We start from the raw sequence: 20,909 nt of genomic DNA, 5'->3' as shown, positions 1-20,909 counted from the left end.
CCTGTAGATCGCCTGGCGCTCCCTTGCTAAAGTAGCAATGGGTATGACGTCGGCGATCACAAGTACTGCAGGCTCGGAGACCGTCCGATACGCGGAAGCGACTCGCAAGGCTGCGGTGCGTTGCACCTGCGCGAGCCGCTTATGGTTTCTCGCAACTCTTAATGCCTGGGTCCACACTTCCGACCCGTATAACAGGATGGAATGCACCGTGGACATCAGCAATCGCCGTCTGCTGGCCTTCGGTCCGCCGACATTCGCCATAAGCCGGCTGCGAGCAGTTACGGCTCTCGCAGCTTTGTCGGCGGCTGTACGAAGCTGCTCAGCAAAGCTGAGTTTCCGGTCAATCATCATACCGAGGTACTTTGCGGCCGGCTTGGTCTCGACAACCTCTACACCGACCCGCAGAGAGAGAAGGGTGTTGATACGTTTCTTCGTGAGAACTACGATCTCCGTTTTGCTGACGGCTAGAGACAATCCATGATCATCCAGCCAGGCACTGACTCTGTGTATGGCCCGACTGAGCCTCAGTTGGGCACGCTCCACGTCGTGGTCTGCGACAAGTAGCGCAACGTTGTCAGCGTACCCAATCAAGGCAGATTCTTCAGGCATCTCTAGCCTCAGCAAGCCATCGTAGACGGCGTTCCAAAGGTCGGGGCCGAGTATCGACCCCTGCGCCGCCCCTGACGTGATCGTAGTCCTACGCCAGCCTGCTGCGGTCTCGTAAATGAGACCGCGGTTTCTCAAGTATGCATCCACCATTCTGAGAAGGTATTGAGGCACATGGAACGAATGCTCCAGGGCCCGAATCATATCGCTCCACCGTGCGGAGTTGAACGCGTTTTTTACGTCCAACGTAACGAGAAGGACCATACGTCGCGAAAAATGATTATGGTCCTCTGCTCGCCGCACTGCCTCAACAACCTCCTAAATTGCGTCTAGGGTCAACCGACTCTGCCGGAAACCGTACTGGTTAGGTGACAGGCCACCTGCCTGATTCATCGCCGAAACCAGTCTTTTCTTTAACAGCTTCTCCAATAACTTCCCAGCTGTGTTAAGCATACACAATGGGCGGTAGGAGGACGGCGACTCTGGGTTTTCTTTTCTCTTGGGAAATAGCGCAGGACGCGCGGTCTTCCACCTGGCGCTAAAAGACCCAGCCTTCAGACATTATACATGTCTAGAAGAAGAGGGGCCTGCAGCGCCCATGTCGCCCATGTCGCTGAAGTCCCGCTCGGCACGGACCGAGTGGCCCGGGAACAACGTCTTAACGACGTCTTCCGCTTTAGCCTCGTCTAGTGGAGCTGGTGACAGAGGAGACCCCGAATCGCCGAGTTACTATCTTCAAACCTAGCCCCCAAGGGTCTGCATCCACGGTCTCCGTCAGTTCTCCCCAGCAGCGTGCCTTGCTCACGTTGATGGCTCGACGGAGCCGTTTCTTTGCCGTCTTATTCTCGGCTGACCTGGCGTTCGCGTCTATGCGATTCCTCGCACGTTGCGCCACCCGTCTTAGTCGAAGACACTCTCGGCGCAACCCCGCAATCTCCTGTGTCCACCAGTACACGGGTCGCTTCTGGTGCCTCGGCCCCCCGTGGGGCATGGAAGCGTCGCATGCAGAAGCGATCAGCCGCATAGTCGTAGCAACTACGGCTTCAGCGCCAGCGTCCCCCCCCCCCCCGTTGGTGAAGTTTTCAGGGGCTACCACCCCTGAGGAGATCTTTCTGTTGAATTTATTCTCGACGATTTTGTTGACGTTATATCTTTTCACCAGCCGTGTGGGCCCCGGGCGCTTTCGTGTACCATCTAGGGCTCCAAATGAGATGTATTGGTGGTCGCTACCGGCATAATCCTCGAGAACTCTCCAGTCCTGAACGAGCGTGACCAGCTCTTCGGAGGCGAAGAAAATATCAGGAATGGTTTCCAAATATCCTGGGCGGCAGAACGTCGTCGTGTTCCCTGTATTGAGAATCACGAGTCCAGTACGTGCCGCCATGTCCAGAATGTATTTCCCTCTGGAATTGGTATGCGCCATACCCCAGTCTACCGCCAATAATAATAATAATTTGTATTTGTTTATTTGTTTTGTTTGTGCAACAGAACAGTTACACAAAACCTTTGTACGTTGCACAATATTACATAAAATCACATAAGAATAGCCACAAGTCAACAACCCACTTATAAATTAAAAACACAATATTCAAAATACAATAATAATAATAATAATAACAATTATATATTCAAATACAAAAAAATAATAATTAGAACTTTAAATACGGTAGCTATGGAGTGATAATAAAATCACATGATGAAAACATACAAAATCAAAAACACAATATTACTAATACATTTCAAATAAAACAAGTTATAAGTAATAATCCTTAAAAAAAAACAACAATAATTTTAAAATCATAAAAGTGAGCATTACTACCTCACGAATTTTTTAACTATAACCTCATGTGTCGCCTCTAGTATTACACCAAGGATAATAATCCATCGCCACGTAACCCTCTCAAATTTTTAATGAAGGTCGTCTCATCTTCCCAAAAGCTTAGCTTATCCTGGAACTCCACTGCAACACTGGTACACCGCTCAATCGGAGACACTGTGGAACCAACCGGTGTCACAAATTGTCTAAAAGACCTCACTGACCTGGCCTGGTTTCGTTAGACAACATGGTAACGCGTCGGAAGTTTATTGTGCAGAGCTTTATAAAAGAAAACAAAGTCAAAGTATGTTCTTCTAACAGGTAACCTGGAAAGGTCTAATCGCCTCAACATATCCTCTCTACTAGGGCCAACAAAACAATCTCCTAACTTAAAACGCATCCAGTTCAAGAATCTATTCTGAACACCCTCAACCAGATCAGAGGCAAAAACTCGTGTACTGTTCCACACCACGGTCGAGTACTCCAAGCGACTCCTCACCAAAGATTTGTACAGCAGGTTACAAGTGGAAATATTGTTAAACGATCCACAAATCCAAAGGACAAGATCAAGGTCCCGGTGTGCTTTATTGACAATCCGAGCAACATATTCGTGATAATACAATTTCGTGTCAAACAAAATCCCGAGGTCCTCAACCAATGTTTCAGCGACAATAGCGTGCGTATCAATCCTATAGCTGAAAACAGAGCTCGACGTCTTACGAGATAAAATCAAATGTTTGGTCTTTCGAAAATTTAAGGGCATACAATTGCGGTTAGCCCACTCAACAACTTAGTTAATATTCAATTGTAGCAACAGGTGATCCATACTATTCCTGATCGGACAATATATTTTGACGTCATCCGCAAACATCTTAAAATTGCATGTCAAAAGATCCCCGATATCATTTATAAAAAGAATAAAAAGAAGGAGACCCAAAGCAGAGCCTTGGGGCACTCCAGACTTAGCCAAGAAGGCTTCCTCAGACATCTGTGCACCAAAACCCACCGAAAAACGCCTGTCACGAAGATAAGAGGACAGCCAATCGGTCAAATTAGAAGCCGGCGAGCGACCTTTAATAAATCCATGCTGAAATGACGATAACATCGGGAGAACATGGTCATAAATATGTCCAAATAGAATCCTTTCGAAGACTTTGGAAAAGGTACCGAGGATAGAAATAGGTCTGAAATTATCCAGAGAAGGGACACCAGGCTTAGGTATAGGAGTAATAACTGCGTGCTTCCATAGGGAAGGAAAATAAGAAGACAACAAGCTCCAATTAAACAGGGAAGCCAGGATAGAAGAAACAATCTCATTTAAACCTTTGATAACAAACGCAGGAACCCGATCCAAGCCGACCGTCGATCTAGCGTTAAGAATGTTTATAAGACTGGATACGAAAGAAGATGAAACCATCGGAATGTCAAGAATCTGATGGTTGTTGATACAGGCGTTACCAGATGTAGTTTGCATAGGAAAGTATACTGATTGAAAATATTCACCAAAATGCTGACAACTCAACCGAAGATCAGAAATAGTCCGTCCATCGACAATAGGGGCTGGAGTCCTCACAGAGTTAGGCTTCTGTCGAGAAATATATTTCCAAAAATTCCTCGGATTAGAACAAAGGTCAGATTCACACTTCCGAGCCCAAACCACTCTGGCATCCGCTATCGCGTACTTAACATCTCTACGCAGCCGAGAAAATAAGAAATAATCATCCGACAGACCAGAAGATTTAAACCTGCGATGAGCAGCCTTTTTCCTCATGAGAAGATTAACAATATTCCTATTGAACCAAGGTGGAAATTTGGTTTACTTAGGACGAAAGGCAGGAACATGTTTATCAATCGCTGCAGTAATTATTTTCTGTAAACCCAGAACCGATTCTTCTAAATCGACGGTTAAGAGAATATTACACTAATCAGCAAACTTCACATCGTCATACAACGCACGATAGTCACCACGATCATAGCGAAAAACCAGGCCCGTTTCCGCCACATCAATGGTTACTACTTCAAGGAACCCAATTTCAAATGGAAGATGGAACTTATCAGGGTAAACAAGAGCCTCAGCATCACTAGTGAAAATCCTGCAGTTAGTCAAAATTAAATCCAAACATTTTGTTTCGTGTGTAAAAACGTCCAAGTTCATCATGTCAACAAAATCAAAAACCAATCGTACCTTACATTTAGCATAAAACCCAATATTTGCAGGAAGACTTCTAGTAGACCAACACACTCCAGATACATTAAAATCGCCTACAATACAAATATTAAAACATAAAATATCTACGTGCCTATACAGAAAATCAAAATATTGGTCGAAGAGACTTGAAGCTAAAAACGGAGCAACATACATAACACAAACCAACAAATTCTTCATGCCTGGCCGAATTAGCTCAACCCACACAGCTTCAGGAAACGTCTCGAGGTCCTTCCTCCTTGTACACCTAATGCTCGATTTTACAAGAATAGCCGAACCACCACCACGCTGAAGTAAAGAAGCAGCATAATCCCGGTCAGTCCGAAAAACATGGTAACAGTCTGGAAACAGATTGACATCACAGTGCTCATCACTAAGCCAAGTCTCAGTCAAGGCAATCACGTTGAAGTGAAAATCAATCAAGGACGCAAAATGTTCATCCTGTTTAATTCTCAAACCACGAACATTCTGGTAGATCATCCTTAATTTATCCATCGCTACCGAGCTGCAATCCATCCTCCCGTGAACCTTTTTCTACATCAGGCCTCAACGGACCATAAAATGGAGCCAACAGCGTACCAACAGGCCAGACCTCAGGACGAACTAAGCTGTCAAAATCCGAAGCACAAACTTCAATTCGAAACGAGTTATACGAATCGTACCTAGTCTTCAGACGGATACACTTAAGATGTTGAAAATTGTGCTTCTCAAGCAACTTGGTGATATCACCAAACCCGGTTGAAGAGTTAAATCTCGGAACAAAAAGCGCTTTAGTCTTGGGCTTAACCAAATTGCAGCATACGTCGCCTTTCCCAAAAACAGCTTTTTGAGACCTCACCCTCTTCTTAGGGTTAGACGGAGCAACGGAACCCTCAAGAAGAGACTTTACTTTGGGGCCTTTATGCTTGAGTAAAGGCCCAGAGCCAACAACAATCCAAGCATGGGAGGCTGCAGTCAAAACATCATTCACAGGGTTAGCGGATTTATTTGCAGTGTCAATTGTAGGAGAAGTAAGCCCCTCAGCATTTTCTAAATTCACATGCGAAGCGTTTCCGGAGGATCTCACTGCATCCTGAATATACCCAGTATCAAAACTCCGCACTCGTGTCATGTTGCTATTCCTCTTAGCCACATTAACTACAGAAGTAGCACAGTGAGATGGCAAGGAGAGGTTAATATTATCCGAAGAGGTAGAAAATTCGTTACCACAACGAGGTCTAACTGGATCAGAAATGAGGTTAGCAGGCAAAAGAAAACAACAACCAGAGGAAAGAACATCTTTGTGTAAATTTCTATCTTGAACAACCATGCCAGTCATGACTACACTTCTTATTTCGCTAATCGAAGAATTCTCATATCGAAGACGTTTAAGTTCAAACCTTACATCATTAAGTTCAGACTGGAGGGCACGAATTATTTCTAGAACTCCTTCGTCAACAGCAGACCGCAGAGATTGAAGTAAATCCTTATCAGCAATGATATCGTTCTGTTTATAACAGCTATCACAAACCACCTCGGGTGAATTTATTGAAAGACTCGTATCATTCATAATACACTCAACACCTTTAACAGGCAGCATATCTCTTCGAATAGAACCACTAACAGTACCATTATCAGATTCAACGTTTTGTCCAACAGAAGTGTTATCATCGATAATGGCATGCTTCTTTATGCAAGAGCCACATTTAAAATTCTTGAATTTCCAGAAATTCTTTCCATTCATCAACAGAAAAATTTAAAAATTTCTTACTACAACGTACATAATGATTAGAATTACAAATTAGACATTGCTTGTAACTAAATTTTGAATAACAGCTGAAATTATTTGCCTAATACTGCTTGTTAGCATTTTTGTTAAAACATTTAGTGTAGGCTTTAGTTCTACTAATGTGTCATTGTCTCTTGGAATTATGTCTTACGGTGTCTTGATGGTTTGACTTATTTCCATTAATACATTCAAACACCTGTCTTCTAAATTCAAGGAATTCTATGAAATCTTTGAAAGTGGGAAACCTTTGAGTTAAAAGTTTCTCCTTTCATAATCTGGAAGTATTGTAATTTATCTTTGATGTTAACAATTGAACAACAATAAATTCATATGTATTGATTGGAATATGCATTGCTTCAAGAGCATTGACATGAAGATACTTCGATAATAAATTTGGATAAATTATCCAAAGATTCTCTCTTCTATAGAATTTAGATTTAAAATACAATCTGCTTTATGGGATGCAATTAAATATTTATTGTCAAAACATCTTTTTAGTAGATCTAGTGCAATTGTATAATTTTCATTCGTAATTGGTAAATTTTTAATAATAGCTAACTCTTTGTCCTTCAAGGAGGTATATAGATAGAGGAGTTTTTGTAAATTACTTAAATTGTTTCTATCATGTTTATCCATCTCTGAGGCCTCAATCACCATCATCAGAGGTATAGGCCATCAGGAGGATGGGGAAAAAGAAAAAAAGAATGGTGAAAAGGGAAACCTAGGTGATAAAGAGTATTTGATAAGTTTAATACAAACATGACACATTTTTGTACATTTTGTCATTTTTTTAAATACTAACAGATTTATTTTTAAATATTTGCTATAAATAACTGTGGTTCTTTTGCTCCTTTTTGATGATTTGACAACATTTCTTTATAATTGGATGTATGTTTTTAAGTAGCAAGAGGCCCTTTGCCATACATCCTTGTATACAACAAAAACATTTACATATTATGTTTCTGGGATCTCAATAATAGTGAGATATTGTAATAACTCTAATTACAGATTTGAACCGTTTGACAAAACTAGTTTTTGACTAAGTCAGAAGGTATTTATCCGGAAGGAAAAGCTTTTTTCTTTCTTTTTTGTTTGAGACAAGAGCTAAACCACAACAGACGATGCCAATAAATCTAAAAAAAAGTAATAATACTTACTCCACTGGATCACAGTCTTCATAGATGGCGAACAAGGCAAATCCTGCATATATACTTAGGGCGACAATAATCAGTACCATGAATGTTGAAATAACAATCGTCTGAATAGCCTCTTTCTTGCTTTTAAGTGTCATATAACGTTGAACTTGTGTTTCTGTCACAACACAGAAAGACAACTGGCCTAATCCACCACCGATCATTGTATTCCAGAATGTATATCTAACAGTTGGATCAATATCAAAACTGTAATTGAAAGTAAAACTATTATTATCATAAACATAATTTTATTAGATCGGTACCTAAATAAAAATTATATAAATCGTGTCAGGAATGGTTAGGTATCCTGTTCCATGGATAAAAAAGGAACTGCCCTGTCATTTGCCTGAATAAATGTAGATGTGATTAAAGTCCATTTTATCAAAATATAAATACATGAAATGGTATTAAGGAAATAAATAAATATATGAAATGTATAAAGTAATTGAAACTAAATTGAATATTTGAATGAAATTGGATTGCCTTGATGCTATTAAGGTATTAATAAAATTATTGGAGCACAAATTAAGTGCACATTCAACATGATGTGGAGAATTAAGTTTTTAAAAAAAATTTATAATCAGTACATTTTTCAAAATTTCATTGTCAGAATAATTTTTTTTTAAAATAAAGTGTTTTTGTACTTTGAATAAAATACAATTTAAAAATCTTCCAAAACTGTATAGTATTCACAGAACTTTTTTCTTTAATTAATTTATTCAAATTTTTCTGTGCTTAAATAGGAGGGTTTAGTCGTAATTTAATGGCACTTTTTCTCCTTGATGATGCCAGCTAGAAAAATCCAAATAACGTATGTTTTTTTAAAAACAAGAGAATGTTGATCATAATTTTAGAATTTGAAAAGACTGAATACTAGACAAAAAAATTTATCAAATGAACATTTCATGTAATTTTTAGCAAATCCTTGTCTTTAAGTTTATCCACGTTCTGTCATGCTCATTAACGAATTTAACTAAGCTAAAGGGTTTTATTCAACAGTTAAATGTATTAAAGCAGTTCTCAATCTGATAAAATCACAAATGTATGAAATTTTTTTTTCAATTACCTACCTCTTACATAATTATATTTTACGATTGTTCATTTCACAAACACAACACTATATTTATAATACTGTTTTATACGTTAAATTTTAATTACATCTGTCATAAATATGTTGGTTCTTTTATAATCTATACTTGTATAAACTAAAAATAATTTTTTCTGATTGAAAAATGATCTATTCTGAAAAATTGTTTCACTGTTTTTTGCACGTGACATGTAGTTTAGCTCATATTTATTCACCTTGTTCTTTATAATGAATTCGTGTCAATTCTGTTAATGTATTAAACATCAATAGAAAAATAGCTTTTAGAAAAATAAATTTTCATAAAATTATCTTTATTTTTGTATTGTTGCATTATTTATTTATTTTGACAATTTTTTTTTATAAAATGAAAATTAAAACTTCAAAGAAATGTATTAATCTTTCTTAGTGAGTAATTTTAAATTAATTAAATTTAGTTAACTATGAGATAAATGTAGAAAGCAAATAGATAGTAACTGACAGAGTTAAAAAAAATGAAACCAAATAAATACTGGTTTCGTAACATAATTATTTCATGAACTTTTTAAATAATTACAAATTTTATTTATGATTCAGTATGTTATTAAGAATAACACAGTTTTAATACATAAATTAAATTTTAGTCATAAAAAATGATTATTTATTGTAACTTTATAAATATATATATATATATATACATATAATATTATAATATATAATAATATAAAAAAAGACTAATGTAATGTATTTACAACAAAGAGGATTTAATAATAAGAAGTGAAGGAAGAATAGAAAAAGTAAAAATTACAGATATTCTGGTGCTATGGTGACAGAGGAATGGAAATAAATGGAATGAAAATTCCACAATGGAAATAAAAGGAAGGATAACGATGGCAAAGGAAGCCTTTATTAAAAAGAGCAAATTACTATGTAGTAAAAGTCTGGACTTAGAATTAAGAAAGATGTTGCCAAATGCTATGTACATCTTGTTGTATGAGAGTGAACCATGGACATTGAAAAAGAGGATAAGGGATTAGATAGAAGCTTTTGAGGTGTGAATATGGAGAAGAATAGAAAAAGTAAGATGGATAGTAAAGTGAGGAATGAGTAAATAATGAACAGGATTAAAGAAGAAAGAGCACTTAGCGGGAAGTATACAAAAGAAAAGGAGATTGGTTGGGACATGTGGTTAGAGGAGATGGAATCTTTACAACTGTAATGTAAAGGTAAGAAGAAGGAGAAAGGATTTTAGAAAGGAAGAAGAGGATGAAGTTAATAGATGAGGTGAAGACTGGAAAACTATTAGAGGATGAAGAAAAGGCTTGTGATAGAAATCACAATTGGATTGGATACAGGTCCTGCTGCCAGGCTGATCACCAGATGATGATATAAATAAAAACTTACGGGTAATCAAATAAGCACTGCTGGTTAGAATTCTTGCTCCTTTCAACCACGTTTGTTTGTTGAGATCATTAATTTTATTTGTGTTATTTTAAATTTAAAATGATTTGTTTTGTAATTGTAAATTATAAATATAATTGTCTTGTGTTTTCAGAAAAATGTTTTGAATCAACAAGCTTTTGATTAATTAACAACAAACTCTTGATTAGCTCTTGGTGTGTTATTATTAACTACTAACAAGGTTTGACTACTAACTTGCAAATTAGCAGACTAGTAATAAAGTTTGTCTCCTACAACCTACATCAATGATGAAGAAACTATATAATAGCTCAGAAAAAGTTTTCTGAAAGCTCATTTAATGTGTTTAGAAAAAAATTTGTTTTTTATTTTATCGTGCTTACCAATGAATTCTTCTGAAAACTCTATTCTAAAAAAAAATCCGTCAACAGATGAAAGGGCCTCACAATCTGCATTTGATATTAACATTTACAATCATTTGTCACCTTTATAACATTATATCGCATTCCCCATCAAACAATATGTAAATGTATGCATACTCACACACACACACACACACACACACACACACACACACACACACACACACACACACACACACAGAGAGAGAGAGAGAGAGAGAGAGAGAGAGAGAGAGAGAGAGAGAGAGAGAGAGAGAGAGAGAGAGAGAGAGAGAGAGAGAGAGAGAGAGAGAGAGAGAGAGAGAGAGAGAGAGAGAGAGAGAGAGAGAGAGAGAGATGCTCAGGCTGAGTTTCATGTATATTTGTTCATTAGAGCTATGTATGTGTTTTACATACGAGCTATATACAAATGTTACGTACGAGTGTTTTGTGCTACATATGTGTGTTTTATGTATTTTTAACATAAAATTTGTAAAAGATTATTAATTTAATTTGTAACAAGATCATATAAATTTTTATATAGATTAATTTTAAAGATAAATGATCCTATGAACAGAAATACAATTATTGAAAAACAAAATTTCTTAATTAGTTGACTAATAATATATTTACTTAAAAAACTGCATTCGCCCTCCTTTATATGCTGATTCCAAAACAGGTAAAACTCCACCTTTTTCAATTGTAGCCACTACTAAAATAAGTATCAATGTCCCAAAAAATATTATTGCCTGAAAAATTAAATCAAATTTTTTACTAGATTAAAATTAATATTACCTTTACTGAAACAATTCATTTACTACTAATAAATCTTAAAACATAAAATGAAAAATTTTAACAAGATAGTATAATATATTTTGCCCTTCCTTGTAACCAAATTCAAATTTCTTACTCATTTCATGTTTGGATCTCACATTATTTACCAAATTCAAAAAAAAAAAGGATAAAATAAGAGATATAATAAGGTGGAATAAGTTTATAATAGTTTATTAAAGTATCTTCACTGTTATGATTTAATTTGTCTACTTTTATTTTTTATTTATATGAATTCTGAAACAGTTTGTAGCTATTAATATTAGACTACTATTTAAAAATGTCATAAACAGAAAAAAAAAATTATGTACATTCGATCTCAGTCTAAATACCAGCATAAATAATAAAATTTATTCATTTTATAACATAAACATAAATAACATTCATTTTGCTTAGTAAAAGGATGCAAAGATAATTTAAAAAGAATTAAGAACAGTCTTCAAGTTAAATGATAAATCAGGTAGACAATCTAATAAAAAACTACGTATGAAATCAAATGGAAATGAATTCTGGAATTCAAAGGCTCTCACATCATTATAATAATAATGCACTCTTATTGTTGAAATTATACTGTTTCATGACCACCGACCTGCCATGGACCAATAACAGTATAAAATTTTAATTAAATTTAAATGATTTTAAATAGCCTTGTGATTAAACAAAACCAGAAACATGGCCATCCAATCCCCTTAAAAACAAACAATACACATTTTCTTGGGTACATATTCTGTATATAAAAAACTTGATATGTTAAGAGTTACCTGAAATACGTCTGTCATGATAACACCTCTTATGCCACTGATTGTTGCATAAAATGTGCAAGTAACACTTATTATCACTATTATCCATTCCACAGGAAAGCCAGTCATAGTTTCTAATGCCAACGCTGGTATATATAATGTGATACCAGAATTAAATGTTGAGACTAGACAAGAAAATGAAGAGGCAAAAATTCTCATACCATAATTAAATCTTTTTTCCAGATACTGAAAAAAAAAAAAATTATTTACCTGATATTAACATTATATGGGAAACATAAAATATGAAATTAAAACAAGAAAATTATCATAATTTTATTGTATTGACTTAAACTAAAATCATATAATTTACAATTTTTTTAATAAATAGCATATTTAACAATAAAAATGGAAACAAAAACCAGAAAATCGTCAACATGGTCTTAAATTCTAAATAGCTAAGGATATGATAAAGAAGATATAATAGTCTCTATTAAAAATTAATAAATGCACATTACAAGTACTCAGGTGAAGTTTGCGGTAACTTCAAAGACTATTTTCACAAGATTCTTGTAACAATATTTAGTGCCATTTCATAGTACCAAAAAAATAGGGAAAAAATTATTAAAAAGCCAAACAGATTTTATATTGCACTATAGTATTAGAAGATGTCATCAGTAACAACTCACTCTGAAAACCACAATCTAACTTCATTTTAGAAGTTGGGGGGGGGGGGGGGGTTCAACCAATTCTGTCTGCATTCTGTACCTAAATACAAGAGTCCCATGTCATCCTAATTATCATCATTTTTCTATTCCGAATTATCTACATCACACCCTCGACATGTCTTCATGACATTACCTCTTCTTTGATATCTTTCCAGGCAATAATCCAATATCTTCTTCTAACATGAACATACCACATTAACTGGCAATATGGCCATATGAACTGAGCCCTCAACTACCAATCTCCTCTTTATAGTCTAATTACTAATGTTCTCTAACTTAAAACCCCACTGAGCATCGATCATCTCCAGAGTTTCTAACCTTCTCTTACTGCTCTGGCTAATTTCCAACATTCAGATTAATCTATGGCTATTAGTTCTACTATTACTTTGTACAATAAATCATTTTATTCTCCATTACTGAGGGGATGATTGAAGGGAAAAACCATAAAGGAAGGGGTAAACTGGAGTACATAAGATTGATCATGTATGATATAAATTGCGCAAGCTATTAAAAACTACCAAGAAACTCTCTGGAAATTCAATCCAAACCAATCTGCGAATTGATAACAACTAAGAAACAGAGACCAATAAAACTTTAATAAAATTTCTAAATTTTATTTAAGGGAGCCATAACTGAGATATCTATTTTTAGTCAACAACTCATTACACACAAAAAAATACAATATGCTGTAAAAAAACGAAACACTGTTGGTTTTTGACCGACCAGATTTGATTAAATTATAATTTACAGTAATAAAAGGATTATTCAGACTCAGTCCAAGCAAGTTTTAAGTGAAGACATTTGTACAAACACATGGCCATTTTGATATATATATATATATATATATATATATATATATCTAAAAGGCATCTGGGCTAAAGGGTTAATTTAATAACATTTTTTTTTAATAAACCCAGCAACTCACCAAGTTTTAATGTAGGTTAGTCAAGTTCAATGTGTGCACTTTTTGTAGCTCAGCAGATGTCTAGACGATAATCTTAACTCTTGCCAGGTGTTTAACAGTTTTACTGTTTCAGGAGATTATTGTTTGACTCAGTTCCTATGTATTTAAATTTGTGTTGGATAACTCTGAATCTTGCCCAGTTTGTAATGAGGAGACTCCTTTGCATATGTTTTTCTCCTGCTCCAGATTTGAGGATGCCAGAGGGGTACTGCTGAATACATCAACAAAGAGATCATGTTTACACCTGAAGAGGTCCAGGCAGTACTTCTGGGAACAGAGAGTAACTAAAAGGCGGTGTCTAGATACACAAACAAGGTCATGGAAGAACTAAGGGCCTGGGAGGAATCTCGCTCAAGAAGGGGTGTCGGAGGGGCGGGGGCGAACATGGGATTGGCCGAGCGCCTAGGGGGTTCCCTGTGCACCTGGGGATGCGACGAGGCTGGAAGCACTTCGCCCTTGTACTCGATGGCAGCCTTCGGTAAGTAATGTGAATGACATTTGTGTATAATGTTCAATCTGATGTGATTGTTGAGTGGTGTTGTACGTGAAGAAAGATGTGTGTGATCCCTTGTGATTCTGTGGCTCTGTACATGATTGGTGTATGACTGTGTGTAAGGGCGTATTACCCCTCCCTCTTGATGAAATGCTTCATTACCAATACCAGGAGGGGATTAGCCAGGGGTGGAGTTTAGTCAGTAGTGCCCAGGTATATATACGCACTTAATAACAACTGTTGGAACCTGTTAGTGAGCCCAACACTGCCTGGGCACCCGTAAATGGAGGAAAAAAAGAAGTGTTTAGCAGCATCTACGACATAATTAGATCAACAGCTTCAACATTCTTTGTTTTAAATTGTCCAGATTTTTAACTTTTCTTTGGGACACGCAACTTTTAAGTAAATTCCAAGAAAAAATCCAAATGAGTGATATCTGAAGATCTAGGTGGCCATGCAATTAGTTGGACCTCCTCGTCCGACCTAACATCCGGGGAAAGTGTTGTTCAAGAAACACAGTAAAATCTCAATGAAAATGTAGTGAAGCATCATCTTGTTGAAAAATGAAGCCTGCAGGAATCAAAGGAATAGCAAATTGCTCAAGCATGTCATGGTACATGTGTCCTGAACAGTGAGGTCCATAAAAAAAACAGACTGATGACGCTATTTTTATGCAATCCTAACCAGACATTGATTTTTGGTGAGTCCCTTTCATTTTCGATTACTGTATGGGGTTTTCAGTACCCCAAATTCTAAACTTGTGTCTGTTAACTTTCCTCTATCTCATCACTAAATAACAATGTATGAACCAAACTTCCAGTCTCTCTTAAAGTTGTATCCTACTGACGAATAGACTTGGGATATTCCATTCAATTTGTACATGCCGTTGAATATGAGTAACTGACTGAAACTCTGTTAACCAAAGCATGCATTGAATTTTTATGTTGTGGGGTCCACATCTTGACTGACTGCAATTTCATTGTGAGTTGGCTTGCCTGTGTATGGGTAATTCGCTGACCTTGGATACCATTAACCCAGAGTCCCTTTAAATTATTATATAAAACAGGGTGATTCCAAATTGCTCAGCAATCTCTCAGGAGATGATTCTATAGTCAAAAATATTCTTATAAACATAAGTCAAAGAACCATACAACACATGTACAAGAGTTATTACCACCTGATTTTGATAAATGGATAATGGATGAAATTTAATGGATGTTACTTAGAAAATGTGAACATATATATATAAAATCATTTAATATTTATTTATTATTTTTTTAGAATTTGAATAGATATTTTTATATTTAAGCATTGATTTTAATATTGTGATTTAAAATAAGCTGTCTAAAATTACAAGTAAATTGTTTTAACTGTGAAAAATATTTTTTATTAGTAATTTATTTTCTAATGTAGCTCAATCATAATGAAATTTGATTCATACAGTTACTAAATTTGTTTGAGTATTATGTAAATGTAGCTTGTTTTAGCTTTTTAAATGATGGAAGATTTTATTTATAATAACAATCCAACAAGCAAATTATGTTTTTTGTATACTTAACTCTGTTTATAACTGGATTCAAACAAATAAATCCTATTCTATTCTAAATTGATAAAATCTTAAAACATTATATCGAATATAAATTTCCTGAATAGAGATATTAAAATAATTTATTACCTTTTACCTTATTTTTTATTAATTCACTCACCTGGTATGGAGATATAAGTTGCATTTTATAGAAAACAGGAAAATATAAATAAATAATAACTGGTAATAACAGCACATTTGCAACATAAGTCATTACTAACTGACTACCAAATGAGTATGATTCTGATGGAACAGATAATATTGTTGCTGCAGTAAAGTATGTTGCTGTTATTGATAATGACACACTCCATATATTTCCTTTTTTATTTGCCAAAAGATAATCCTAAAATATCATAATTTTTTAAAATTACTATTAACATTGCATGTAATCTCTCTTAACATATTATTTAGAGATTAGAAGAGAAAATAGGTTTCTGTATGATACAATCTAACAATAGCTCATAAATATAATATATATACACACATACAAACACACACACTCACACACAGAGCGATTCACTAAGAATGTAACAAAATTTTAGAACTTGTTCTACTGGTAAAAATAAAGAAAAAAATTTATAAACATAGGTTCAGAAACATTTCATTATTGAGTGTCAGCTGGCGAAAGATTTTGCCCTGATTTCTGCGCCTTCAGAAAAGTTAATCCAGATTGTAATTCTGTGAGATGGTGAGGAGCATCATCTCTGGGAAGGAGGAGAAAGAAAAGTAGTACAGCCTGCAAAAGTAGGGTTGCATGTCCTCATATCGATAAGGGTGTGAATTCTCCATTGAGACCCGTGAATCTCCTCTTTCTTCCTGATGCGTCCTGCCAGTGATCATACTCATCACATTAGAGTGATGAACATTATCCCAAGGGAGAAGAGTCAAGTTTGGAGGGAAGGTTAAGCCTACAAAGGGAGGGGAATTCATCCACAACCAGTTGTAGATGAGTATTTCCTGTTGATCCTCAAGGGACTCCGCCATCCTGCCATCTCCTTCTGACTGGCAATACTAAAAGTCCCTTCAAAGACTAAGTTTTACTTTTTAGTGTATCCAGTTTTCACTTGCTTCCAAGTATGAGGGTGTTTAGACAGTGTGAGCCCAACAATGCCATCTGTGCAGGTGGGCGACAGCTGGCAAAACTTTATCCTCCTATGATTGAAAAAATTGTAATTCTTGGGACCCACATTAAGGGGTTAATTTGGTGGTTTTTATGAAATCTTATTTGAATTTTTTTTAAAAATAGGTCCCAAACTGTATTTTTTAGAAGTTTTTGAGAAATCTGGGACAAAGAAATAAGATTGTTGATGAAAAACACACTATTCTATATTTGATGTAAAATAACTATGTTAAATGAGTAATAAACAAATAAGAGTTTAAACAAATCTTCAAACTAGTAATCTCTGTCATAATCTCAAACCACTAAACAGTATACCAACACTGATCTGAAAAATGTTTTGTATTCTGTATACTGATATCAGGCTTATAATATCTCCTAGTATATAAGGTTGTAACAACATTATTCTTATCAATAACATTAAAAATAACAGTATTTTATTCAACAAAAATGATAAAATAAATGAAAAATAATATTTATTAATAAAATGATTAGACTAAAATAATAACAAAAAATTAATATAACACTTATTCTTCATTAATTATCCAATTCAGAATTAATAATTTATTAATTATCCAATTCACAATTAATAATTTATTAATTATCCAATTCACAAAATTCTTTAAAAAGAGCAGTCATGGTTCAGATGGAATGTTGAATCATTTCAATGTATTGTTCCACCACACCTAGAATATTTTGAAGCTAGCATTCTATAAATTATAGGCTGTCAAGGAAAAGATAAACTACTAATAACCACAGGCATATTCAATAAATCTGCTTATACAGATCATTACAGTTAAGCAAATTGGTGTAGTTTTTCCAACTGCATTGTGTTGGAATACAGCAACTGATAGATAATACACAAAAATTTAAAAAAACATGCCACAATTACATCATTAACAAGGGTACATCATTAAAAAAGTAAAAACTCTTACGTGGACACCACATGACTTCCTTGTACGCCTATTAAATTACATATACACATTTTTTGCTGCACTTAATTTAAACTCATTTCATTTGAAAGTGAGAAGCGATCCTCCAATTCTTTAATGAAGTGGACTGTTACACAATTGCTGAAATATTAGTTAATTGCTGAAATGTTAGTTCATTAACATCAAATATTAATACAATTATTAATTCAACAATCTTACATGAAATATTAGGATAGTGTAAAAGTCCCTTTATTATTATATAATAATAAAAAATATCTAGTATTACTAGATCAGTATTATTCGTATCTTTATGAGCTGCTGATTAACAAAAGTTTTAGATTTCTGGTGTATCGTATAAACAAAAGTTAATAATAATTAAACTATTCCATTTAGGGAACTCCTGTATACTGGTTACAAATGTTAATTCCAACCTAACAGTGTAAAATATCCAGTTTTTATTACTGGATTATTTGGTGAATAATCAAAAATGAAAAAAATAACAATCATACAGGAAAAAGAAAGGTAACATGAAGAAATATATCTCAAAAAAACAAGAAGATGAATATTAAGGGGAAGAAAACGTTAAGAACAAGGGAAGAATAAAAAAAATTAAGAGATGATAAATAAAAAAGACGAAGAAAATGTTAAAGCCAAAGAAAGAATAAAAAGATTAACAGAAGATGATGAATATAAAGAGAGAGAAGATTTGCAACTAGAGAACGTGTACAGAAATTAGGATTAGAAGAATTATATCAAACCAAGGAGCAATTAAATGATTGGCAACAAAAAACAAATAAACAAAATGTTGATCAACTCCGACTTACGGAGAATATTGTCCAACAATATCAGAGGAGTAATGAAATAAAAAATAAAGATTTTTTGCAATTTATTAAAGATCGGGCAGGTATGCCTCAGTGTATGTGTTGTTCTTGTGAGGGTCTATTTTTTTCAGTCATTCTGTAGTTAACTTTAATGTAACAGAAATTCCAGAATAATTAAATAAAATTAAAGAAATTAAAGTAGAAAATCCAAAAATAATAAGATTCTAAATTATAATTTTCAATTAGTATTAAAAAATCAGATGTTTTACCAAATCTATTACATATATATGTATGCAACACCTATTATATTACATTAAGTACATAAAATTTTATTTTCCCAATAATTTTTTTTTTTTTTTTAATTATTATTTACTGTAAAATGTTTATTAAATTCATGGGTTAATAATTATTAAATCAATATATTTAAATTAAAAAAAAGAAAATTTAAAAAAACAAAAGGGGAGAAGTCTGATCCAAACTGATGTGCCTTCCCTTTATGACCCAAATTTTTTCATAAATTAAAATTTTAATTTTAATTTCTATTGGAATCAAAAAGGGAGGTGCATAATTAGATGTTACAACAGCGGTAAATCCAAAATTTCAACATCCTACGGCTAATCGTTTTTGAGTTATGCGAGATACAAATGCACACACATACATACAGGTGTCACTCAAAACTAGTAAAAGTGGATTCAGGGATGGTCAATATTGATACTTCCGTTGAAATCTGAAAACCGAAATGTTTCGTGATCATAATACTTCCTTTACTTCATACAAGCAAGTAAAAATACTTGAAGAGATTTTTTTTATTCAGTTAGGTATGTAAACAAATATACCACTAAAAATCAGTTTTTAAGAAAGCCATTATTGAAGAAAATTGTTAAATAACTGCTAATTATTCATCAACGAGTTTACTCATATTGACGCTTGCTACGACACTTAGTATGTTGTTGCACATTTTCATTATGTATTATCAATAGGAACAGTTTTTGCTATCATAGCAAGAATTATCAAAAACACAAAAAAAATACAAAAAAAGGAGAAACATTTGTATACAAACTGTAAGAAAAATTAATATAAGGAAAAAAGAATCAAATAATTTAGAGGTTTACAACCTTGTACAAAAAAGCTTTTTTGTAGAGATAAGAGGACACTAATTTTATTTCATGTTAAATATTTTTTCAAACATTATTCATTTCACCAACTACTACTGGTTCTACAATCTCTAAGCATTAGCTTAAAACAATTTGCTACTTCAAAAATGTATTAAACATATTTCTAGAAACAAAACCTACTACTTGGGTAATTTTAAAGACAAAATGAAAGGTAGGTAGAAACAGTTTTCTACACTTCATCAATCTTGACGATTGTAATAGAATTTATATTCTTTTATTGTAGCTTTTAGATCGTGAAATAGGATCAAGGAACCACTGGAAATACAGATAATATTGTACAGATACACAAAGAATTATTTAAGCTTTAAATCATGAGAGGATCAACTTGTTTTCTATATATAATTAGATTACTAATTATAATACGTAATTATTATTATTGTTATTATTCTAAAATATTTAATAAAAGTTAATTTATTGCTACTATACATTAAAATTTGAAAACATACCTTTAATGTTTCCGTATCTCTAGAAACAATGTGATAATATACCCCGATAATTGCAGAAAACAAAAGACAAAAGATAATCACAATAATATCCAAAACACCAAGACTGAAATAAGCCATACTCCCTTTGACAACAAACAAAAAGAAGGTATTATTACAGTGTGTTAAAACAGACTATATTCTAACAAGAAAATAATTTACAAAAGATGGGATCACAGGAAATGTAGGCCAAGTAACAAATTGAAATATTTTGAATTGAGGGCATTTTTGAAACCAGATGTTGAAATATATTAAGGAAAAAATAAGCCAAGAGATGGTATCTTTAATATTTTTTGAACTAAATAATGAAATTATCAATTTGTTAAAGGAAAATTAGTACAAGTGCATAGTTCAAGGTGTTCTGTGTTAACATAAAGTGATGTTTCAATGCCACCATTGAAAAAAAGTTGACTGAATGATTTATGTATTTTCTCCAGTTGTTCTGTGCAGAAAACGATAAGTAAAAATTATCTAAAAGCAAGAGGATTGGTGTGATGGGAAAATCTATAATATAGTAAAATTTCCCATTTTTTCCCTTCAAGCAGCAGATTTGTTGCAAGTGATTGATCACAATCCACCGGGTTGGTCTAGTG

General features: G+C 34.1%; 1 protein-coding gene across 1 annotated transcript in view; it reads right to left on the bottom strand.

Moving 5' to 3' along the window:
• LOC142322748 (putative sodium-dependent multivitamin transporter) overlaps nucleotides 1-20,909 on the bottom strand; it is a 46,861-nt gene that overhangs the window by 22,736 nt on the left and 3,216 nt on the right. Inside the window, exons 2-6 of the mRNA XM_075361823.1 lie at nucleotides 20,281-20,402; nucleotides 15,911-16,132; nucleotides 12,044-12,268; nucleotides 11,085-11,200; nucleotides 7,554-7,796 (exon numbers count right to left, since the gene is read on the bottom strand). Of these exons, the coding sequence (XP_075217938.1) occupies nucleotides 7,554-7,796; nucleotides 11,085-11,200; nucleotides 12,044-12,268; nucleotides 15,911-16,132; nucleotides 20,281-20,397 (923 nt within the window). The 5' untranslated portion in view covers nucleotides 20,398-20,402. The remainder of the gene's footprint in view (nucleotides 1-7,553; nucleotides 7,797-11,084; nucleotides 11,201-12,043; nucleotides 12,269-15,910; nucleotides 16,133-20,280; nucleotides 20,403-20,909) is intronic.

This window comes from Lycorma delicatula, chromosome 1 (genome assembly GCF_047948215.1).
Source record: "Lycorma delicatula isolate Av1 chromosome 1, ASM4794821v1, whole genome shotgun sequence".
NCBI lineage: Eukaryota > Metazoa > Arthropoda > Insecta > Hemiptera > Fulgoridae > Lycorma > Lycorma delicatula.
Note: the sequence above shows the minus strand (reverse complement) of the source record. Positions and strands in the feature narration are given on the sequence as shown.